The sequence below is a fragment of the Cydia strobilella genome, chromosome 2, assembly GCF_947568885.1.
Source record: "Cydia strobilella chromosome 2, ilCydStro3.1, whole genome shotgun sequence".
In the NCBI taxonomy this organism is placed as follows: Eukaryota; Metazoa; Arthropoda; class Insecta; order Lepidoptera; family Tortricidae; genus Cydia; species Cydia strobilella.
The window spans coordinates 19,277,684-19,302,809 of NC_086042.1; the positions used below are offsets into that span (position 1 = coordinate 19,277,684).

At 37.7% G+C, this 25,126-nt stretch overlaps 3 protein-coding genes across 3 annotated transcripts; 2 read left to right on the forward strand and 1 right to left on the reverse strand.

Moving 5' to 3' along the window:
* The first annotated feature begins 4,400 nt into the window (after positions 1 to 4,400).
* LOC134755467 (uncharacterized kinase-like protein D1044.1) lies at positions 4,401 to 5,949 on the forward strand. Its single transcript, XM_063692022.1, has 3 exons — positions 4,401 to 5,191; positions 5,280 to 5,510; positions 5,762 to 5,949. The coding sequence occupies exons 1-3, from the start codon at positions 4,436 to 4,438 to the stop codon at positions 5,942 to 5,944; spliced, it is 1,170 nt and encodes a 389-aa protein (XP_063548092.1). The 5' UTR covers positions 4,401 to 4,435; the 3' UTR covers positions 5,945 to 5,949.
* A 3,145-nt stretch (positions 5,950 to 9,094) lies between these two features.
* Positions 9,095 to 10,438, forward strand: LOC134755468 (chymotrypsin-1-like). The gene is made up of 5 exons (XM_063692023.1): positions 9,095 to 9,259; positions 9,344 to 9,490; positions 9,568 to 9,815; positions 9,904 to 10,050; positions 10,259 to 10,438. The coding sequence occupies exons 1-5, from the start codon at positions 9,199 to 9,201 to the stop codon at positions 10,403 to 10,405; spliced, it is 750 nt and encodes a 249-aa protein (XP_063548093.1). The 5' UTR covers positions 9,095 to 9,198; the 3' UTR covers positions 10,406 to 10,438.
* Positions 10,439 to 12,177: 1,739 nt separating this feature from the next.
* LOC134753745 (uncharacterized) lies at positions 12,178 to 24,112 on the reverse strand. The gene is made up of 11 exons (XM_063689685.1): positions 24,003 to 24,112; positions 21,516 to 21,860; positions 21,017 to 21,433; positions 20,141 to 20,495; positions 18,296 to 20,023; positions 18,140 to 18,216; positions 17,876 to 18,046; positions 17,673 to 17,805; positions 17,088 to 17,284; positions 12,788 to 12,907; positions 12,178 to 12,388 (listed from the first exon to the last, which is right to left on the reverse strand). Exons 1-11 carry the CDS (start codon positions 24,090 to 24,092, stop codon positions 12,203 to 12,205), a joined length of 3,819 nt encoding a protein of 1,272 aa, XP_063545755.1. The 5' UTR covers positions 24,093 to 24,112; the 3' UTR covers positions 12,178 to 12,202.
* Positions 24,113 to 25,126: the final 1,014 nt, after the last annotated feature.

Below are 25,126 nucleotides of genomic sequence, written 5' to 3' on the forward strand. Positions count from 1 at the left end.
CCAGGGTTCAGCATCAGCTCTATCATGGGTACCGCTCTCCTAAGTGCTCATCAAGACGAGTCGGGTGACTAAAACAGCGTGTGCCTATGTTGCACCAAACCTTAGATCCACTAGGTACTGCCAGGGTTCAGCATCAGCTCTATCATGGGTACTGCTCTCCTAAGTGCTCATCAAGACGAGTCGGATGACTAAAACAGCGTGTGCCTGTGTTGCACCAAACCTTAGATCCACTAGGTAGTGCCAGGGTTCAGCATCAGCTCTATCATGGGTACTGCTCTCCTAAGTGCTCATCAAGACGAGTCGGGTGACTAAAACAGCGTGTGCCTATGTTGCACCAAACCTTAGATCCACTAGGTACTGCCAGGGTTCAGCATCAGCTCTATCATGGGTACCGCTCTCCTAAGTGCTCATCAAGACGAGTCGGGTGACTAAAACAGCGTGTGCCTATGTTGCACCAAACCTTAGATCCACTAGGTACTGCCAGGTTTCAGCATCAGCTCTATCATGGGTACTGCTCTCCTAAGTGCTCATCAAGACGAGTCGGGTGACTAAAACAGCGTGTGCCTATGTTGCACCAAACCTTAGATCCACTAGGTACTGCCAGGGTTCAGCATCAGCTCCATTATGGGTACTGCTCTCCTAAGTGCTCATCAAGACGAGTCGGGTGACTAAAACAGCGTGTGCCTATGTTGCACCAAACCTTAGATCCACTAGGTACTGCCAGGGTTCAGCATCAGCTCTATCATGGGTACCGCTCTCCTAAGTGCTCATCAAGACGAATCGGGTGACTAAAACAGCGTGTGCCTATGTTGCACCAAACCTTAGATCCACTAGGTAGTGCCAGGGTTGAGCATCAGCTCTATCATGGGTGCTGCTCTCCTAAGTGCTCATCAAGACGAGTCGGATGACTAAAACAGCGTGTGCCTATGTTGCACCAAACCTTAGATCCATTAGGTACTGCCAGGGTTAAGCATCAGCTCTATCATGGGTATGGCTCTCCGAAGTGCTCATCAAGACGAGTCGGATGACTAAAACAGCGTGTGCCTATGTTGCACCAAACCTTAGATCCATTAGGTACTGCCAGGGTTCAGCATCAGCTCTATCATGGGTACGGCTCTCCGAAGTGCTCATCAAGACGATTTAAATGACCAAAACCGCGTATGTCTGTGTTGCACCAAACCAGAATTCTACTAGGTAGTAGGTAGGTACTGCTACTACTGCCAGGGTTCAGTCAGGGTCATTTTGCTGTCTCATTTTAAAATATCACGAATGTAATTTTATTAGACGTTAATGCAATTGAGAGTAATTCTAATTAATTTTTTGAAACTTTAATGGCCATTGAAGTTAATCCGAATTAAAGTTAATCCGAATTAACTTCAATGGCCATTAACGTCTCAAAAATTTAATCCGAATTAACTTTAATCCGAATTAAATGGCTAATGGTTAATGGCCATTAACCTTTTTAATTGTTAATTTTTAATGGTTAATGGCATTAGCGTTCGGCCAACACTGCTTGAGAGATGCCAATTTCCTCCAATTTAATGTTTCCTGTAGCCTTGGCCAGGACCGTCTCGTATTTTACTCCTTTTTCCACTGCCTCTGGCTTTAGCGTTAGAGTAATAGCAGCAGTTCTAGGCGGCTTGAGTTTGGTTTTCCTCGGGGTCGTCTTAGAGGCATTTTTTCGCGTCTTGGGCGTCTTGTCCGCCTGCCAGCCTTGCCTTGGCTTTTTTTGCCCGCTATGATACTCCATTTTTGTTTTGTGGGCTCCGAACTCAGGCTCGATTGACCGGTAGGTACCGCAGGGGCCTGTCTCACCGCGGCAGCTTCCTGCGCAGCCATGCTGGGACGCTTGCCCTTTTTGCTTTTTTGGGCTTTAGTTTGTTTTCCGCCAGTAGAGACCGGAGCAGCAGACGTAGTTGGACTCGCTGCTGTATGGGATTGGACGGTCGATGTGTTAGGCACTTGGACATCTGGTACGGCACGAGCAGCTTCCGCTGCTTTTCGGTCGGCTGCTAATGGTGGCCTCAAATGCCTTAATCGAGGTTCCGGCAGCAGGCGGCACTCTAGGCCTTCTAGTCGGGCGTTCAGCATATTGCTGAGTTGGTCGCGCGTGGTGTGTGAGACTTCTTCAATTAGACGGCGAATGTCAGGCTCAGCCACCGCAGTAGGTTGGTTTCGCAGCTCGTCAACCTGTTTTCTTAGTTCGGTCAACTGCCTGGACAGCCGTGCATTTGCTGCCTCTAGGCGAGCAACTTCTTCTGTGGCAGTGCGGGACCGAACCTCCGCAAAAGCAGCTCCGATTTTAGCCACAGATGCTTTTAAATCTCTCTGGTATGTGCCTTTTAGGTGGCCCGACGTATTCGTGACATGAAGTATTGTGCTCATAGCATCTTGTACGTCCTTGTCTAGAGCAGCAAGAGTTCGCTCATCAGGTTGGCTGCCTGGGAGCACTTGTCGCGTCATCAGGCGTTCCGCTTGCTCTCGAGCCACTGTTTCCGCTAAGGCGTTAGGGGCGGCTAGATCTTTTTCCGCCTGTAATTGCCTTTTTCGCGCTTTTTCCGCACTGAGTTCCGCCTGGGATTTTTTAAAGTCCACGGAATGGGCTGATGTGGGAGTGCAGTTCTAACCTAACCTAACCCACTTCTGGCAACAGTTCGGGTTTGCAGGGTCGCAGTTCTGCCTAATTTTTTGATGCCGAATTTTAATGCCAAAAATATTTTATGCCGAATTTAACATGATGCGGCACGACAGGCACCCGTAATAATTACTAAAACGTGAGTTTTCTTTTGAATATCACGGATTGAATTTTTTCGCCCTTATAAAAAAACGAATTTCTGAATACCGAATTACTAAAACGTGGGTCTTTATTTGAATATCACGAATTTCATTTTTCCGACCTTACAAAAGACCGAATTTCTGAATACCGAATTATTTTACTTCCGATCGGACAAAGATTTTTCGGAATTTAAGAATTCGGAAAAAATATTTTCGGAAAAGTGTATAATCGGAACTTTAAGCTTTCGGTTAATTCAAATGACAATCGGATTTTAAGTTTTCGGAAATAGCACATTCGTGATTTTATTCCATCGTGGTTATAAAAATCGGAAAAACGTATTTCGAAATATTTGGGTGTTCCCGTATAAAATAACTTTTGAATGGGACATTTTTTTTAATGGAGTTATCGTTCTTCTCCTAGTGCGTATTATATTCTTTGGTCAGGTGTCCGATTGGTAGGTATAGTATAGTATAGGACCTCTCCGGGCTGCCTTGGAAACGTCTATTTTGGCATCGTTCAACAATGCGCTGGGTAGTTTGGTCTTCAAGGCCGCAGTCATACAACGGGCTCTCTTTCCATCCCCATTTGTGTCGCATATAGAATAGAATAGAATAGAAACTTTCAACACCTTTTTTTACCACCTTAAGGGATGAATTTTCAAAAGCGCTGAAAGTGGTTTTCTTGATTTTTAATATAATACCTTTTAGCAAAGTTTCAAGTTCCTAACTTAAAATAAAATGAGCATCCCAAGACAAACTTTAATCCCCTTTTCAACCCCCTGAGGGGTTAAATTTCCAAAAAACGTTGATGTTACTTTTTTTTAAATCGTCTATTATGCCTTCCTAAGAAGTTTCAAAGCATTTGTATTGGATTCAAACTTTCAACCCCCGTTTAACCCCGTTAGGGGACGAATTTTTGAAAACGCTGTAATCACTTTTTCTGTATTTATAATAATATGCCCATATACAAAGTTTCAAGTAAAACGCACTCGAAAAAAACTGACCGTCATACAAACTTTCAACCTCTTTTTCACCACCTTAGGGGATGAATTTTCAAAAACGCTGAAAATTGTGTTCTTGTATTTTAATAATATATCTTTTGACGAAGTTTCAAATTGCTAGCTTAAAATAAATCTTGAACCCCATACAAACTTACACCCCCTTTTTAACCCCCTTAGGGTTGAAATTTCTCAAATTTTTATAGCCTGGCCGTGGATTTTTTCGACAGATTAGTAAAGTTTGCATCAAAACTCGTTCAGCCGTTTTCATCTGCTGCGCGGTCAAATAAACAGACAAACAGATAAACAGACAAACAGACAAAAATTCTTAAAACTGTTGGAACGTGTTCTGTTATCGATTCTAAGTATCCCCAGCTAATTTTTTTTCGAATATCTTCCATGTACAGACTTTCGACCCTCTTCCACTTTATTATATGTATCTATAGATAATGTAAGGCACTTTTACCTTCTTTTAACACCGGCTCTATAACGCCATTATATTTACTCTTATTTTGTGGTTTAAATCTATTGCAGAGCTCATTTAGATCAGGTAGCCTCGTTCGTTTTAGAAACAAATATGATTATGAATAATTTTAATATTTTTTGTAAATTTCCATAGGTTGCAGATTTATGCAGACTGAGTAACTCGTGCCTTAGAATAAATGGAGAATTTCAAAGAAAAAATCTTTAAGTGGTCGCAGAAAATTGCTGGAGAGCAGAAATTTCATGCTGGTTATAAAGTAGATGTGCAGCAAGTCACCGGAATGGGTTACTCCAGTGCTACTTTCAAAATCACGATCTCTGAACAAAACCGAGACCTAAAAATGTTCGCCAAAATAGCTAACATTATGGACGACTTAAGGAACACGTCCTACATAAGATTATTTACCGATGAGTTACATTTTTACACAGATATTGCAAAAATATTTAGAGAATTAGAAAATCAATATAATGTTCCAGAAGAGGACAGATTTCTGATGTCCAAATGTTATGGTGGCGAACCTAAACCTAAAGAAGAGACAATCATATTAGAGGACTTGAGTCACAGCGGATTTGTAAGTGTCGACCAACGATTGCCCTTCGACTGGGAATTTGCTTCGAAAGCCGTAGAGCAGTTGGCAAAATTCCATGCTTTTTCCTTTGCTTATGGGGTGCTAAGTCCTGCTGGTTTCACTCAAATGCTAGAAAGCAAGCCGTATCACGTGTTTGATTCGCAAGTTATGAGAAGGTTGGGGTATGAGCAGACGGTGCCGGTGGCTATAGATGTTCTAGGAGAGGCCGATCTAAAGCTGTTAACGCAGCAGTATCTAGAGAGCAAAGACCGTTTCTCTGAGCTTTCGTGCTTGTACCGAAGCGCCACGCCACGCGTGCTGGCGCACGGAGACTACAAGATCAACAACCTCATGACCCGCTACCATGTTAGTTTATTTCTTGAAAAATAAAGTAATTGTTGTCGGATGGGCGCTATGAAATTGACATCAGGCTCCTAACGTATAATTTTTGCAGGAGGGGCGCCTGGAGATGGCTACGGTGGACTTCCAAAATATCCACGCGAGCAGCCCTGCCACTGATCTAGTGTACCTGATCATGTTGGGTTCGGACGAGAAGTTTCGAGCGCATAACCTGCGTCGGCTTCTTGACCACTACTATGCAGAGTTGGAGCGCGCACTTGGTCGTTTGCGTATGCGCATCGAGGACATCTACCCCAAGGATATGTTCGAGGAAGATTGGAAACAGGTCACTATTTTCTGTTTTTTAACCGACCAATAAATATTCAAAATGAGGAAGTTCTTAATTCGGTGTTTTACCTCAGAATTTAAACAAACTCAAACATTAAAACTTTTGCTAAGTAAGTAGATTTTCTTCTGTTATTATTATTGTTAAGTTGCCTGGCGCATTTGAAGAAATAGCAACATTAACACATTTCTATTACAATATTTTAACTAAGTGTGCCTGATTCGATTCAGTACTAATCTATTTTCCGACAGGCGCTTCCGATCGGGTTAACCGTTGCACTGATGATCCTGCCGATAGTACTAGCAGATCAAGCAGCCGTGGCAGCCGGGCAGGCAAAGGAAATGACTGAAATAGTTCGCCCCAACGCGACTCTTCGTTCGCGTCTAACGGGAATAGTTCGTGACTACGTGGCATGGGGTATCCTAATTAAATGAAGTATATCACATCACTGGCTGTTTTTTTTTTACCATTAACCTGTCATGTCCAGTATATATACAGGATGGGCGGTAGCTCAATTTACAAGTCCAAACAAGACCATCTTATTGTTAGTTTAAAATAATTTGTCCAATTATTGGACGTACCATATCTGTGGTCGTACCTACTATCAAAGGGAGAGCTATTGTTTGAACTCGGGTACCTTATCCGTGTAATACTCTAGTTTGCTTTGTGCTACGATTTTTAGTGAATATTCTCTACTATTATCTGTCAACAATTAAAAAGGACAGATCATTTCATCATTTTCGGCATAATTTCATTTTAATAAATATATATGAAATGTAAAAAACCGGCCAAATGCGAGTCGTACTCGCGGTACAAGGGTTCCGCACATTACACAATTTAAAAAATGTACTTTACAATGCATGTGCTCGAAAAGTGCGTTTCCTACGGAGCCATATCATGCGGGAAGTACTACTTTTCCGCACTAGTGCTTTTTGTTTTCAATTTTTTTTTACAGTACATATGGTGCTACTTTCTCGCACTAGTGCGGGAAAGAGCACTTTTCGTGCATATGTCGAAAGTTTAAAGGGCCATATGTACTGTAAAACGTTGTACGATACACGTGCGAATAGGTAATTCGCAACTGGTGTCGATTTAAAACACTCTTTTTAATAATTAAACTTATTTGCCATGATATGTTTTTTATGCATAGTAAAACATTGTATGATATACGGGCGTAAAGATGATTTCCGACTCGTATTCCTTTATACACTCGCTCGCTTTGCTCGCTCGTGAATAAAATTCCACTCGTCGGAAATCACACACTTTCCGCACTTGTTGCATAAATAGCTATTTTATGTGAAACGTGAATGAAATGTCTTTAACCCTTAAATGCATAATGATGTATATATGCATCATATATTTGATGGTCCGTGGCTCAATATGCAGCTATCCAAAATATTATTCCCTCAATCTATACAACATGACACATCTATTTCAATTTATTAAAAAGTTATACAAAAAATCATGCATTTAAGGGTTAAAAAACCCGTAGGGGTCGGATCAAAAATTAAGTATGTAATTAAGTGCGACTCACGCTTGACTGCATATTTCTAATAGGTTTTCCTGTCATCTATAGGTAATGAACTATTTTGTGTATTTTTTCAAAATTTTAGACCCAGTAGTTTTGCCTAACCTTGAATAACCTGTAAACTGTTTATCCTGAAATTATAAAAATAGTACATTTCGATGCTAGTGCGTAAAGTACGTCATTACTTCACGAGTACCGAGATAGGTATCTTGGCAAAACTCGGGACGAGTGAAGAATGACATTTCCGCACGTGCATCGAACGACGTTTTTTAATACAGTTGCGAAAAAATAAGAAAAGCAACAAGTAAGGAATGGAATTCGAAACTTTTATATTATTAATTCTGTGACATCATTGACATTGACATTATGAAGAAGTTCTAGCTTTTATTCGACTAGAATAGATTTTGTTATTATTATTGAACCCACTTCAATGAGTTTTTTTTTTCAAATGCATGTTCTATAAGACAGAAACAATTGTAAATATTAAAACATTGTACTATTAGTACCTAAATATCGTTATTTATGATTATTTGTGTATCGTATATTTATAAAAAACAATATGGAATGTTGCCTTTGGAAACTTAAAACATTCTTGCAGTAAGAAAATACGCCTCTTCTTTGACAGGCGTTCCGTTCCATTCAGACAACTTATTAAGAACGGTTTTTCAACATTAAAAAATAAACGTGTTATAATAATGATGAAGAGGTAAGTAATAAAATATGAAATATGCATATTTTTCGTATTCTTACAGTAACAGTAGGCTTTTATGTTGATTACGACGTTTAAAGGAAACTAATATTAACACTCATCAATAAGTAATCATGAATTGGAACAAGTAAAAATTTTAAAAAATTGGAAAAGTAAAAAGCACTAGTTCGCGAAAACTAACTTTCCGCACGCTAAACAGCCACGAAAAGTAGCACTTTTTGAGCAACTGTATTAAAAAAAATATTTGAGATCCTCACAATGAGCTCTTTCATTTGATATAATTGATATGTATGTAGCCGCCGTGCAGGTCTCGACGACAAATAAAAAGACTTCGATTTGAAGTAAACGTGTAATCATATAGGTGCTGGTTGCTTTACAAGGTCCAGTTGACGTAAACGGTTAAAGGTGTAGAAGTGGTGGTAATAGTATGGAGGCTGATGCGAAAGTGGTTAAGCTAATTTTGAATGTAAAAATGGTAGTCTAAATTTAGGTGCCTCTAATTGGCCGCGATACAGGTTATGTGGAGCGCTCCTATTGGTGCATTTAAATAAGCCTCCGCATAGTAAGCGAGCCCGACGGCTGCGTTTTGCTACTGCATTATACACATAAAGGGTTGCGTTCGCAACAATGTAAATGTAACACAGTTTAGTTTGAAAAACTTTATTTTCTAATTTTCTCATTTACCCCCATGTTTCAAATTCATTTGTTTACGTTACATGTCCGTCTTTGGGTCACAAACTTACAAATCTGTACCAAATTTCAACTTAATTGGTTCAGTAGTTTCAGAGAAAATAGGCTGTGACAGACGGACAGACAGCGCACGACGCACGAGTGATCCTATAAGGGTTCCGTTTGTTCCTTTTGAGGCACGGAACCCTAAAAATTAAATAAATCTTTAAGTAGTAGGAACATTACTGTAACATTTTACAACGAAATTTATGCTCTAGTTCTTAATTATACCGAATGATACTTACACCTCTCCTAACTCCTTTTTTACGTGTACAGATAATGGTTAATTTACCAGGTGCGATCGTGTTTGGCGTCATTGATAGAGGTGCAATTTAAATATTAGGTATATCCACGTCTATAAACTACGCAACGCAACAACGCGACGCAACGTCAACGCAAGCTCCTGATGATACTCCTCGGTACGGAGTGAAACATGTCGAGCGTTTTTCGACTTAAAATACGTGAGTGACCCGTTATTAATATATTTAATATGTCTATAAAATGTATTAATAATCATTCATGATTATCAATCGATTGACAGAAAAATCCTTTAATGTAGGTATCATATCATATCGTAACGTAAGATCAAAGATAGATATCTATCTTTGGTAAGATAAAACACAGTAAGATTATAGCCGAGATTGAAGTATTGTGGGTAATTAGTTCGCTCGTGTAAACACAGATTGATTATTTAAATACGTTGCAATTCGTTCAGTGTTATAATGAGGAAGTCGCTTCTTTATGACTTGGTGATCACTGCCTTATTTATCACGGATTCGCAAGGTAATTTTTACAAATGTTAAAAAAGCGTTAAATTCCGTTAAAGTTTTTCTTGTAGTGTAATCAACTAGTTTACTTTAACAACAGAGTCGACGCTGCGAATAATTGGAGGAGATGAGGCCCCTCCCAAGTTCGGATATTTCCACGCGTCACTACAAAACCTAACCGGACACCATGTTTGTGGAGGCGCCGTGGTGTCCGACCGACACGTCGTGACGGCGGCACATTGTGTTCAAGGGAATTAGATACAATGTTATGATGTAAGCTTGTCTATCTACGGTATACCTACAGGAATAATATTTTTACATGTTTCAGTGCTGAACCACAATACATTAAAGCCGTAGTGGGGACGACGAACCTGGATGAGGGAGGCAATTCATACGATCTTGAATCTATACGCATCTTCAATGACTTTAATTTTAGCAATAGGGCCAATGACTTAGCAATTATTAAATTGGCTAAGCCTTTTAATTCAAATGACGTTGAAATAATAGAGATAGATCAAATGAGCTTAAATGAAAACGATGAAATCGCTTTAACTGGCTTTGGCGCTCAAGAGGTTGATATATATTATATGTTGCTATTGTTCTTGCTGATCTGGTTAATTTTTTACAATTAAAATATGTTTTAATGTTGTATTTTTTTAGGTCAATGGAGAAACAAGTCGTTTAATGCACGTTCTAGAACTGACTGTGTTCAGCCAAGAAACATGTCAATATGCCATGCGTTATACTCGAGCAGTAGATGAAAATATGTTTTGTACATTTACTAAAATCGGTGAAGGAACCTGCCATGTAAGTTAAAAATATGAGAAATTAAGCACGAGAATCTCACGGAGTATTGTCTATATCACCATACAATATTCAGTGACCATAATAGAGATTACGGTGCTTAATAGCCTGGTAATTTCAGCCCGTGTGGGGTGTGCTATGTATTATGTCGTGTAGTTGGCCTTACTTTTGCTTCTGAGATACTTTGATTTATATTATTGTTTGTTTCCAGGGTGACTCTGGTGGACCGTTAGTAAAGAATAAAAAACTTGTTGGCCTTGTTTCATGGGGAATCCCCTGTGCCGTAGGGTTTCCCGATGTACACACACGAATTGCGCCTTTCTTTGACTGGATTCAGGAACAGATAAAACAGTTTTGATTGAAAAAAAAAACCGGCCTAGTGCGAGTTGGACTCGCGTTTTAAGGGTTCCGTACATCACACAATAACAACACCGCATTTCACGTAAAGCATTGCGGCGGTCCCTAAAACAGCCTAACCGCATTTTTGTTCTTAAGTCCGACTCACGCTTGACTGTATATGTGGTATTTTCTATAAAAAGGGACCTTATTGTCGATGGCGCTTATGCCATTATAAACGATGCTCCGAAATAAATACAATGCCCCGCGACGCTGTGCGGCGTAAGCGCCATCGACAACAAGGTCCCTTTTCATAGAAAATGCCCCATATTTCTAATAGGTTATCCTAACATCTTTAGGTAAAGAACTATTTTGTGTATTTTTTTTATATTAGACCCAGTAGTTTCGGAGATAAATTGTTTTTTTTTTTAATTTTCACATTTACCTCCCCCCCCCCAAAGTGGCCCCTATGTTGCAAATGTATATGTAGATGTTACACGTCCGTCTTATTAAATCAAAATAATTACACCTTACAGGTCAAAAACACAGAAATACAATGTCAAAATCAAAAATTATACGATTAATAATAAATACCTACCTAAAAACTAAGAATTGCAATAAGCAATTGATTCTAAAACATGAAAATAATCTATATACAATTTCATTAATCAATATTATAGAATTAAAACTTATATAATTTGCCCTGGATCGTACCTGGCTGCGCTGAACTGCAATGGATACCTGCTGAACCAGAGCGAGGATCGCAGCCCCTCTCTCGCAAACGACGCCCTAATTCCCTGAAGAAGGAGCGAGCCTCTGAACCCCAATACCCCGCTGTCTCAATAGCCACCGACTTTTGACGACTGGTCTGGCCTATTAATGGGTAGTGACCCTGCCTATGAAACCGATGGTCCTGCAGGGTTCGAATCCCGGTAAGGATATTTATTTGTGTGATGAGCACAGTTATCTATTCCTGAGTCATGGATCTTTTCTATGTATTTAAGTATTTGTATCTAATATAAGCGGAAGAGGGTCGAAAGTCTGTACATGGAAGATATTCGAAAAAAAATTGGCTGGGGATACTTAGAATCGATAACAGAACACATTCCAACAGTTTTTAGAATTTTTGTCTGTTTATCTGTTTGCCTGTTTATTTGACCGCGCAACTAATGAAAACGGCTGAACGGATTTTGATGCAAACTTTACTAATCTGTCGAAAAAAATCCACGGCCAGGTAGGCTATAAAATAGGCTATAAAAATTTGAGAAATTTTACCCCTAAGGGGGTTAAAAAGGGGATGAAAGTTTGTATGGGGTTCAAGATTTATTTTAAGCTAGCAAGTTAGTGACATTACTATACGTTAAGTAAGATTATTGACATTCATTAAATACTGGTATGCACATGTTGCATAATGATAATGAACAAGACTGTAATGTTCCGGTATTATAAATGTTTATTTTCCACACAATTTGTTATAATATATTTTTATTTACTTTTTGTATATTTTTTTGGAACTGCTTAACTTTCGTGAAATTTACCTGGAAACAAAATAAATAAAATTCGTATGTGCCCAACCTGACGGAGAATTTGAGTCATATAATATTTACAAGTACCGCAGCTACCGCAATGGGAGTGTGATTACTAAAATACATCACAATTCACAAATCCTTGGGATTAGAGCAGGGACAGGAATCTATTTGAATGGGCACAGTTGTATCCACACTAATGCATGGGATTTTAACTTTTATTTGACCTGATCACTGGTACCTTACCAGTGGTAAGATCCCATGTAAATTCATAAATGCAGATACATGATTAATTAATAGTAAATTGTATGAAATACCGTGTAGGGACGCGACTCCTGCGCGACATCAACAAGGACGGCTAAGGCAGGGCGCCCGTGCGCGCATATGAAAGGAGTCCGGCAGTGCGACAGCGCCTCGATCAGTGTAGAGCACTCACGCACGGGTAGCGCAGTTCCAAACATTATCGCGTATCTGCAAGCCTGAAGTAAATGCTGTTTGAGCGCAATATTTTTGGTTTTTCCTTTTATTTTGAACAATTGAGCGTTCCAGAAATAATCTAGTGAGGTAAACGTAAAGCATCGATAAAATAATTAAAACAGCTGATTTGCAACCTGGTGTAAGCATAAAGAAGACGGTCCACCCGTCCTACCTTTTTTGAGCATTGCTTATTTTAAGGAGAGATATACTTATTTTAATAAAATGAATAAGTACGCTGTCATATCATATCATGTAGGTAAGTAAACATTTTGTTGAAATCCTTAAGGTCCATTCGCCAACCTGACTCCACAACCTGAGGGCAGGCAAGGCATACTAGCGATAGCGGGCTTGGCATCGAAACTTCGAGACACACTACACCCAAAAAGCGATATAGAAGTTACCTCACTAAAAACCAAATCCATTATAGATTTTGGATACAAGGAAACACAACCGCCTTGTTCCTTAATTATGCTGATTTCTTCATTGATTAGGCTGTGGACTGCCTTTAACACAACATCGACCTGCGAAACGGTAAAAAAATAAGCTCCCAACAAGCAAAATAGTCTCAGAACACATATGTTATAAGAATAAGACACTTATAAGATTCTTATATTGATTTTGGCGTTCGCAATTACTCTTATATGCGTCTCAGAAAATGCTATTTAGTATTTGATCACGATTACTCTGATAATTAGCCTTTTAAGCGCTTATAAAACTAAATATATAAACCACTATAAGCCGCACCCTGTTTTAAAAGCTTTTAGTAAGAGCAATCTGACTTAAGAATGAAGCTTCTTATAAATAGCACTTGTAAGCGCTTTTAAGATTGCTTATTAGGCTACTATAGACCCGAATCTCCTATTAAAGCTGTCTACCTATATAAGTGTAAATACACTTGATTCCATTTACACTTGTTACTTAGTTTTATAAGCGCTAATAAGTACAATATTTGAATCCGTTACAAATAATACTACATTTCGATGCTAGTGCGGAAAGTATGTCATTACTTCATGAGTACCGAGATATCTTGCCACGAGCCACGAGCCGCAGGCGAGTGGCAAGACTCGGGACGAGTGAAGAATGACATTTCCGCACGTGTATCGAACGACGTTTTTTAATACAGTTGCGAAAAAATAAGAAAAAGAACAAGTAAGGAATTCGAAACTTTTATATTATTAATTCTGTGACATCATTGACATTGACATTATGAAGAGGTGTTTTTTTTAGCTGGGTGTTATTATTATTGAACCCACTTCAATGTTTTTTTTTAAATGCATTGTCTATAAGACAGAAACAATTGTAAATGTAAAACACTGTACTATTATTACCCACATATCGTTAATTACGATTATCTGTGTATCGTACATTTATAAAAACAATATCGAATGTTGCCCTTGGAAACTTGAAGCAGAAAGAAAAAACGCCTCTTCTTTGACAGGCGTTCCGTTCCATTCAGACAACTTATTAAGAACGGTTTTTCAATATTCAATATACAAAAAAAATACGTGTTATAATGATGAAGAGGTAAGTAATAAAATATGAAATATGTATAATTTTCGTATTCTTACATTAACAGTAGGTTTTTATGTTGATTACGACGTTTAAAGAAAACTAATATTAACACTCATCAATAAGTAGTCATGAATTGGAACAAGAATAAATTTAAAAAAATTGGAAAAGTAAAAAGCACTAGTTCGCGAAAACCAACTTTTCGCACGCTAAATAGCTACGTAAAGTAGCACTTTTTGAGCAACTGTATTAAAATAGTACATTTCCGCACGTGTATCGAACGACGTTTTTTAATACAGTTGCGAAAAAATAAGAAAAGCAACAAGTAAATTTTCAAATGCATGTTCTATAAGACAGAAACAATTTTAAATATAAAACATTGTACTAATATTACCTAAATATCGTTATTTACGATTATTTGTGTATCGTATATTTATAAAAACAATATCGAATGTTGCCTTTGGAAACTTAAAACATTCTTGAAGTAAGAAAAAACGCCTCTTCTTTGACAGGCGTTCCGTTCCATTCAGATAACTTATTAAGATCGGTTTTTCAACATTAAAAAAATAAACGTATAATAAAACTTATAATGATGAAGAGGTAAGTAATAAAATATGAAATATGCATATTTTTCGTATTCTTACATTAACAGTAGGTTTTTATGTTGATTACGACGTTTAAAGGAAACTAATATCATATCATCAATAAGTAGTCATATTATTATTATTTTTATACTACGTCGGTGGCAATCAAGCATACGGCCCGCCTGATGGTAAGCAGTTACCGTAGCCCAGGGGTCGGCAACCTTTTAGCAGTCAAAGGCCACATAGCGGTTAGCAAAATTGCAGCGGGCCGCACACTGTTAATAATTCGTGAATTTATTAGTAAAGTTACGTTTCTTTATTGGTTTTTTTCTCTCAGTGCACCCACCTTGACGCTTTTCTGTTTAGCCCTATGGTTGACTGGTAGAGAATGCCTATAATGGCATTAAGTCCGCCTGTGGTACACTTTTTATGTGCAATAAAGTTTAAAATAAATAAATAAATAATAAAAGGTACAACATTGTCGTTTGTCAAAAAGGACTTCTTTTAATATACATTTTTATGCAAAAGAGTGCCGAAATTCAGATCGCGCTTCGCGAGTGCTTACATACAGGGCCGGGCGCCCCTCGTCGTCTTACATGCAGGGCTCCTGCGGCGTCCCTCACACTTATTCAGCGCGCTTCGCGCGCTCTTACATGCAGGGCGCCTGCGGCGTTCTTCACAGTTATTTAGCGCCCTTCGCGCGCTCATACACTCACATTTAAAGGTCGGGCAGAGCTCGACATTCATCGCGCTTGGCGCGCTCTTACATGCAGGGCGCCTGCGGCGTCCCGCACAGTTATTCAGCGCCCTTCGCGCGCTCTTACATACAGGGCGCCTGCGGTGCCTCTCACACTTGAAGGTCAGGCCAAGCCCGATATTCAGCGATGCGCGCTTTTACATGCAGGGCGCCCTTAAAGATCGGGCAAAGCCCGACATCCAGCGAAACCTCCACACTTAAAGATCGGGCGAAACCCGACATTCAGCGTGCTTCGCGCGCTCTTACATTGCGATAGGCAGAGACTCATATTGGCACGTCTGTGCATATTGAGTGACCAGCACATTGAATGTAGATCTTGTGCAAACCCAACCCAACTCCAAATAATTAAATTGAAATGAAAGACTTTTCTTTTTCACTCGATCACTTTAGTGACGTAGGACTGATGTAACCCGGAGGCTCGCGGGCCGCCGGTTACCGACCCCTGGACGGTATGGACGCCTGCAACACCGGAGATTTACACGCGCGTTGCCGACCCTAACACTCCTCTCCCTCATTGAGCTCTGACAACCTTACTTACCGGCAGGAACACAACACTATGAGTAGGGTCTGGTGTTATTTGGCTGCGGTTTTCTGTAAGGTGGAGGTATTTCCCCAGTTGGGCTCTGCTCTAGATCTGGAATGACATCCGCTGTCCTGTGCCCTACCACACAAAGCGAGATGTCATTCACAGTGCCCATACCTCTCTTAAATGAATTGGAACAAATATAAATTGAAAAAATTTGGAAAAGTAAAAAGCACTAGTTCGCGAAAACCAACTTTCCGCACGCTAAACAGCCACGAAAAGTAGCACTTTTTGAGCAACTGTATTAAAAAATAGTTTTATAAAAGCATTTGTAAGTCGTAATTGAATCTAGTTTTATGCAAGCTTATAAACTCTCTTAATGATACTATTTATTCCAATAACATACTTGCCGCATGCTATTATAAACGTAATGGTTTTATAAGAGCTATGTTGTCAAAGAAACACTTATTGATTCGTTGGCAAAGTTATTATAAGTCATGATAACAACATGGCGAGTGAATGCAGTGACTATGGGACATTATAGAACCGAGTTTGCCAATAGTGGTATTGTAAAACACTTCGAAATGCTAGCCTAAAATGGCTACTGAAAATGACTAATGGGGAATATTTTGTTATTTTAAAATAATGAATACGAATGTATAATTGCTTATATTAAGAGGCGCTTTAAAATTTTAACCAGAAACTTGGTATGTTGCATGAAAAATACGAGTTTCCTGTATGTTTTTGATTAACAACATGAAATAACGAACACTGATAAATTATAATATAACTTACCTTATTAATGTCCAAAATATTATTAAGTATTTTAATAAAGTTTTTACTATTACACGAAGAACTGAATGATCGGCTGAACGAAATGAACGAGTAAGAACTTGCAGAAGAATTGTGAAGTGCATAACAATCTAGTTTAGTTTTATAAGACTAATAATAGATTTCGTAGGAGTGTACGGTTTTACAAAATGCCGCTACACGGCTGTTACAGTCGTGAGTTGAATTCCGTGAGGGTAAAACTGAATACACTAATAAAGTGGGCCCTTTTCCGGGCTTGTAAGCGCTTATAAGTTCGCTATAAGTCTATTGAAAATTGGTCTTAGGATAATTATAAAACCGCTTTTTGCTCGTTGGGCTGTACCAGCGGATATCATTCCATAAAACATGCACAAATATTCAACTTAAAACGGTTATAACCTACCATAACTACTATACCTATTACTGAGGCTATGAAAATAATTTTAACACAGGACCAGACCGGTGGACAGATGGTACCAATCGTACTAATGAAACAATTTCCAACTGGGATCATTTACCTGCCTTGGGTGCTTGCCAAGTATGGCTTCAGGTATCGCGTTGACCAGCACTTGATTATCACTAGCGATGGACCACTGAAGGCCCAGCCTTTCGAACTTGTCCCGGTAATTGTGCAAAAAAAGTATTTCGTCCCTGCACAGCTTTAACGAAAAGCCGTCTACTGAAATGCTTTTCCATTGATCTTGGGATATATAATCTGCACGTGCACATGCAAAGGAAACAGGTGTGACTTTAGCAACTTGTCAACTATATCGATTTACATATAGGAAGCTATGTATTTTTACTTTGTGATCAAGATACTATTCCCAAAACGAAAATGTATCTTTTAAGCAATTGCAATACGAAATACGAGAAGTTCTTTAGTACCTAGCCGAAGTCAGCTCTAGCTACAGTCTATTGATATGCACTAAGGCTAAGGAGGCAAGGATACAATACAAAACCATAGTTTCTAGATGATCCGACTGATTGATGATCAAGTCCTTTAAACACAACTACTTTGCAATCAAAAGTTGTTCACATCTGTTATAATACTAATCCTTCTAACAGAAGACGGATAACCTATCCGTAGGTTTTTATTTACTGACCTGTCATGTTTTGCTCCAGTCTTATTCTTTCATGCACTGCATGCTGGTCGAATAGGACCAAAAAACTATGTGCATCATTAGAATTGCCATTCAAAATTGTAACAATAAACTTTCTATCAACTTGACCCAGAACCTAAAAATAATATCTATAAATAGAAATACGAGTGTATTATATTTAGCAAAAAAAAGTAGAAAAGTAATACCTTAGCGTTTTGTAAAGATTCTGCATTAAATGTAAGGCAAGCATTGTCTTTATGCAATTTGATATCTACTCTTTGAATATCTCTTGTAGCAGCTTTTCTTAAGTTTTGAATTTTTGGTTCAAAGATTTCTGAATGTATCTGAACATTTCTTGCAAAATTATTATAAACTGTCTAAAACAACAATAATATTATAACGAAAGTTAATATAAATTGGAATAAATTGTAGAATATAAAACTAAAAAATAAACAATCAAAGAAACTTACTGTTTTGAAATAATCTGCATTTAATTCATAGTTATAAACATTTTTCAAGTTGCAAAGCTCTAATATCGGTGACATTCCTAAAACATGTTAAACATATGTGTTGAAGTCATCTATTGTATATCAATTCATATGCAAAAATATATAATATATGGTCACCTTTGGGAATGTATCGGCGTCTGTTCTTCAAATTAAAGTTATTAGGCTCATAGTTTACATCATCAAGCTCACGAGTGATATTATTGTTCGAAATAATATTTAAACATTCATCAATACTATCTTCATTTATAGTGAAATTGCGTCTTAATTCTTTTTCGGATTCGAACATCTCTCCTGTTTGAATTTCAGTATTACCTCCAATAATAGCATTGGTAGAATGGAACATAAAAGTATTTTCTATAATTTCTTCATGGTTTTGTGTATCATCATAGGTGCCTATAACAGCCTCACACATTCTGATTGGCTCAATTGGTTCAATAAGACGTGTTCCAGTGTTAACTAACTGGGAATTAGAAATAAATACAACGTTGTGGTCAAATCTTTCATCATTAGCGGCAGTATCATGTGTATTTATAATGGGAGATAAGGGAGAAAGATTAGTTGTCCCATAGGTACACGTTTGAGATAGAAGTTTTTTAACGCTAGTACTCCTAGTAGTGTTTATGTGTGCAATAGTATAAGTACTCCCAATACTAATTTTATCATTATTATTGACTGTTGTAACATGTGATGCGTTTAATGCTGATTCATGTGCTTGACATATTTGTGAATCAGATTTAGTGAAGTGTATAGAATATGATGTTTTCGGCGTTCGTTCCTCATCTGCGAGTTCTAGATTGGTTACTTTTTTGTTATGTATTAGCTCTTTTGTTACTTTTTGTTTCTTAACCACTTTTTTCTCAGTAATTGGTGATGCCAAATTATCTCGTGATGTTTTGCTAATAAATTGATTCTTTGTATTTTTTTCGAGTAAGTCACATTGCGGTTGTTGTATATGTGTATCTTTCAGGTAGCCATGGCTTTCATATGTTGGCCCCGGAATATCTGAGTGTGTTTCAATAAAGTGAAAATACTTTGTCTGCGGCTGAACTATCTTAGCGCGGTTTAAATTAGCTTCAACATTCTCATGATTAATTATATTCGTAATAGGGCGCATAAGGTCATTAGACCTCTTAATATCCTTAACGATTGTATTCTCATTATTTTTTGCAATATTTCGTTGCGCTAAAGGTACATATTCGTGGAATATTATTTCATTTATTTTTTTGCGCACAGAGATACTTCTGTTATTTTTAATAATATTGCTATAATGTACTGTTTCAAGGGTAAATATTTTGCATCGTCTTCTTTTCTTAACTTTGAGCAAGTTATCAATCCGTTTTGCTAAGCGATTACACCTAATTTTTACTTCATCAGTTTCTTTTTCAAATTTGGATAAAACCGAGTCTCTACGGTTATATACTTTTCCTGGAATCATTTTTGTTGGGACCGAATGGGCTTCTTTGATTTGTTTTGGTAGATGGTTTACATTTGCAATTTTTTTCTTTGTTAAGGGCTTACTCGTTGGTTCTAAAAAGCACTCACCTGATTCGTTATTGATATGGTTATTTGATTTCTTTGGGATGTTTTTTGTTCCATTTGGCCGTTTTTCGTCCTTACGGTATTTTTGTTGGTGGATTGAATTTCCTTTGTTTTTATTTGTCATGGGTTTGCTCCTTGACAACAGGCAGGGTGTAACAGCTTCATTATTAATGAAGTGTTTATTTGTAGGTGTGCATAAATCATTTGTTTCGCATATATTTTTTTGGTCCTTAGCATCTTTAAACTTTAATTTGCCTTTGGTCAGAGGATGACGCTCTTTCTTAACTTTCCGTTTCATTACTTTACCTGTAAGTGTAAATCATAGTATTTTAACTACCGCTAAACCTAATGCTTGATTAGAAATTTAAAACTAGCCAGGTACCTATTCTTTAACTTTACATTCTTTATAACAATGTTAATTACCTTTTACACCATTGTGTAAATTAGATCCATTCATTTTCTTCCGCTGAGAGCCTAATATTCGTTGCAAAATTTTCTTGATTTTATTCCTTGTATCCATTTCATGTGCCTTTTTATTTTGTAGTGTATTAATTGGTTCTTTATTAGTTGCTGTCACTTTCACAAAAGTAAAATCACCCATGTAAAATTTTACGAGTTTATCTAACAGTTTTTTTATGTAAACCACATTTTTGAATTCTAGACTTGATTGTTTATAATTAGATATAACGTCATAATCATCTTTTGGACATCTGATAAATATAAAATAGTCTGGAAGCTTATTTTTGGTAAAAGGTTTTTCATCTTCATTGTTGTAACTCTGGGAATTCAATTATTGTTTTGTTAAAACGGCTATTACCTTCGTACACTGCTATGATTGGCTGACTAGAAAGGTTAAATCTATCTTAAGAAGCTAAAAAATCTACCAAGGTATTAGTATTACACAAAAAAAAATATGTTAAAGAAAGCATGAGCATAATAAATCAATCCTATAATAGGCATGATGACAGATTTTGAAAAACTGTCCTATAATGTTGAGAAACATAAATTATTTACTATGAATAACATATTTCTGCATTTAATAAAGGTTTAGTAAGAAAAAACTACATTTTAATTTTTAGATTTTAAATTCGCTCCAAAACGCTTGTAAGTGTCATGGCGTCCCTAGTGACGTCAAGGTCATATAAACAGAACGTATTTTGTAATTTTATTTTAACAAAACATTTACCAATCTCACCAAATATAAAAATATAAATGCGTTTTTCGTATTCTACGACTAAAGTTTCATTAAATAAATATAATATTTTAGTGATTTTTAATTACTGTCATCATGCCTATTACCTTAATTTTAATGTTTCTTCGTATATGAGCACTTTTCGATAGGTTTTCAGTAATTATTCTATGCAAATTTGAGTTGTCAATGATCCTTCCGTTTACATATATCCATTGATAACCTTTTGCTTCTTCAATATTGATTTGCATAAACCCAGTAACTTTGTACTCATTCTTCTCTACTTGAAATTCTTGCAGATTGTTCGTACAAATGTTTAAAACTGATGCAAAAGTCTTGACAATATCTCTGTTCTTGGGAATTTGTACAACAATTTCACTCAAAGAGTTATCTATTAAGCTAATAGAAGTATTACAATGTATTAGAGCTATCTGTTCTAAAAAAGTTTTAATGCTTTGAAGTTCTTGCAATGCTTTCACTGTTTTTTTCTGAATAGTAAGATTGTAAAGAAATCCCTTTATTTCTACCTGTAATTAATAAAGCTTAAGTTATTAGTAAACTAAAATGGGTTTATAATAGGTACCATAATTTATGTGTATACACACTTACTGTAGTTCCCACTGAAGGTCTTTCAGTCACGATAGTGCAAGCTTTTTCTTTACCATTACAAAAATGCTTCATCCAAGTTTCTGAATTATTCAAATGTTTTGAAGTTATTTTAACACTTTGTGTAATTTCTATTAGATTTGCCAGTGATTGCCCATATCGACCATACATTTGAACAGATTCAGATGCATTAGGTTTTTCATATTTACTTGTAGTATATCTTTCTCCAAGTATCTTAAAATCATCTTTTGCCACTCCATGTCCATTATCAACCACTTGTATGTAATTTTCTTTAATATCAACTCTTATAGCAATGGATGATGATCTAGCATCAAGTGCATTATATACCTAGGTAACAGTTGTAACAAATATATGCAATTAGACCCACGTAAATATATTATATATCGTCGGCCTAAATCGCATACCTCGTAACTCCATTTTTTTTGAAAATCATGTTTTGACACTTTTAGATAGTACTATTCTGAACGCATCTAACGGCAAAACTCTTAAATACCAAAAATAAACCGTTTACGTTTAAAAAGCAAAATAGAAAACCTCGCAACTCCCGACTCAACTCGCATTTTTGTAAAAGAAATACCTCGTATCTCCCCCCGCCGCCACTCCCATCAGTACAGTTTGCGATGGCGTTGTGACTGCTCGTCTGTTTTGCGTAAATATTTAGGAAGAAAACGGGTGCTGAATAACAGGTATGTGTATAAGGTTCTACGATTTTACTGATTGTTTATTCTTGATAGATATTTATCATATTTAAACACATTAGACTATTGAAAATGTCCTTTGGTTGCGTGCCATGGACATAAGAGGTTTGCTTCGCCTGGATCTTTACTCATGAAGATTAGTTACGTGGTTTTCTGCTGGTCACTAGTTTCAAGAGCTTGCCTCTGGAGGCACCTTGTGGACACAAAAAAATCGCTTTTCAAGCCACGAAATCGAAATCGGCTCATCGTGATGAGAACCGCTCATCATAAACCAGAAGCTTTGCCGCATAAAATGTGTGTGGATCAATTTGGCTCTAGAATCCTCATTTCGGGATCTGACTGAGATGCGTGCGAAGCGTAGGCTATAGAAGGTTTTGATTTCAGAGAGAATCCCCGACCGGGAGGATACAACAGCCCCATCAGTTGTGGTCAGCTTCGTCAGGTGGCTTCTTCCAAGGGACTGGACAAAAACTTTTGACCCCCGATTGCTTGCTCAATGAAGCGTGTAATGGAGCACCGGAAGTCACGTCGTACTAGTTGCCGATCTTCTTGTTTAGAGCCCGTCGCTGTGAAGACTTCTTCCACCTTCCCTCCCTTCCTTCTTCTTCTGCAACTTGGCAGGTGGGTCTTTTCCATCGTTCCATTATGAGCCTGAGGGTTTCCCCTGAAAGCTTCGACCTCCCGGCTTTACGCTGTACTTCGCAAGATCTCATACCTTCTTTCCTGAGGATTCCAACCACATTTTTGACGGTCTGGTTTATGTCAACGGCATTTGTGCTTTCCACGGCAGCGAATCGGTTCTCCAGGTTCGACTGAAATGCTTTAGATCCTACCATGGTTTGGAGTAGCCTAGGTCAGAAGGCGGAGTCTGGACTTATCAAACGGACACGTTCGAGCTTATGGTTGTATTCAGAGAGCCTCTAACAAGTCGGTGATCACTACCGGTGTTGAACCTGTTGATCACTGAGACGTCTCTGAATATTATATGCTTTTTGTGATCTCATTTTTTGTCATAGTATCTGGGCTCCATCACGTCCACTTCCATGTTCCTTTGGGGCTATTTCTTGAATAAATAAATAAATATTATAGGACAATCTTACACAGATTGACAAAGTCCCACGGTAAGCCCAAGGAGGCTTGTGTTATGGGTACTCAGACAACGATATATATAATATATAAATACTTAAATACATAGAAAACACCCATGACTCAGGAACAAATTTAATATCTATTCTGTGCTCATCACACAAATAAATGCCCTAGAATGGTTGAAGAACGAATTCATCAAGAAAAGCCCCTCTCTCGTGGAAGTTGACAAGCATTAAATTTGCCCCCTATGATTCTGGCTACCCAAACCATGGGATCCTACTACCGACTCGCTGCAATTCTGTACTCCCACTTTATCCTCTATTTTTACGGATTTTTATAGCAAAACTCTTAACTCCCGATTAGCTTTCTAGAAATTTTGAAGAAAAACTTGTAACTTAAAATTTTCCAGGTTCAGGTGATTTAAAAAAAATAGGTTTTAACAATCTGATGGCTAAATTTAATTTAACATTATCTAAAAAAAAAAACTAAGTAAGTCTTCATGCAAAATTTTTGGTAATGAAGTTTTTTGTGCCTCCTGTAAAATTTGGTCAAATTGAGTTACGAGGTTTGCGATTTAGGCCGACGATATGTATCTTACAATTATTGAATGTACAATTACAATCATTACAGGTCTTTTTTTCTATGAATAAAATAATCTTTACTAAGAATAAAAGATACATACCAATTCTTCCACAGCTGTTTTAAAACTTCTTATCTGAGTAGAAGCGTGGAACTTTGATTGAAGATCTAAAGGTAGTTTTTTTAAAGTCATTTGAACTTATAATAATTAATAATATACTATAATGTCTGTGGTGATAACACAAATAAATAAAATTATACTTCAATTGTTTTCATTTCTATATACGGTATACGGTTTCGATAGATAGATAGATAGATTTTTTTATTTTTATTTAATGGCATCGCGCTCCTGGCGCATGCAGCCAACCAAACGAGTAAAACGGGGAAACGGAATGAGGGCTAACGCGTATGAATTCGCCGCTATGGGCGCTAGTGTAGATGGTGGTATGGATGGTAAAGAAAGGATGCCCATCTCTTATGGCAGAATTGTTGCAAAAGTGACCGCTTTCAGCTTTAAATAATAGTTCCTAATCTCTCCGGTGGCGCTAGTTAGGCTCTGGCACATGAGTATAACATGAACCATATAAGGCAAAAAATAACCCGACCAAATTACGTAGGTTGTTTTTAGTAGTATTTCGGTGTATGGTGGCGCCGCCTAATTACTGTTTTTTGATGGACACTTTTCATACAAAGAGATTTGGCTCCTTTATATAGTCTCCATGGATGGTGGTCTTTTCCATACATACTTCCATATTTCCATAGTTCGAAATGTCAAATTACGGTATAACTTCATGGTCAAATGTCACTTGTCACTTCAACTTGTTCAGGCTTTTGGACCACCATCAACAGAAGGGCCAGCTGGTGAGCAAAAAAACGATAGCCCTCATTAAAGGATTACAACGGTTAAGACGGAATTTTGGATGGATCTATAGGTATAGCTCGCTCCAGACTTCGCGGCGCGAAGCCGCGAACGCGAGTGTGGAGTCGATTTCACTGATTAGCGACCTAGGCTCCACACTCACGTTTGTGCCTTCGTGCCGCAATTTGCGCACGAGTGTGGAGGGAGCTTATTAATATGACTCGAAAGCCTAAGTACAAGTTCTTTAAGCCACATTTGTACACATTTGGCCAACGTTAAGGGCTCTACAGGTTACACAACTTAAAGCCATAACTGACCACCGCACGGCACCGCCACCTTGGTCTGGTCAAAATATCTCTTTCTTGGTC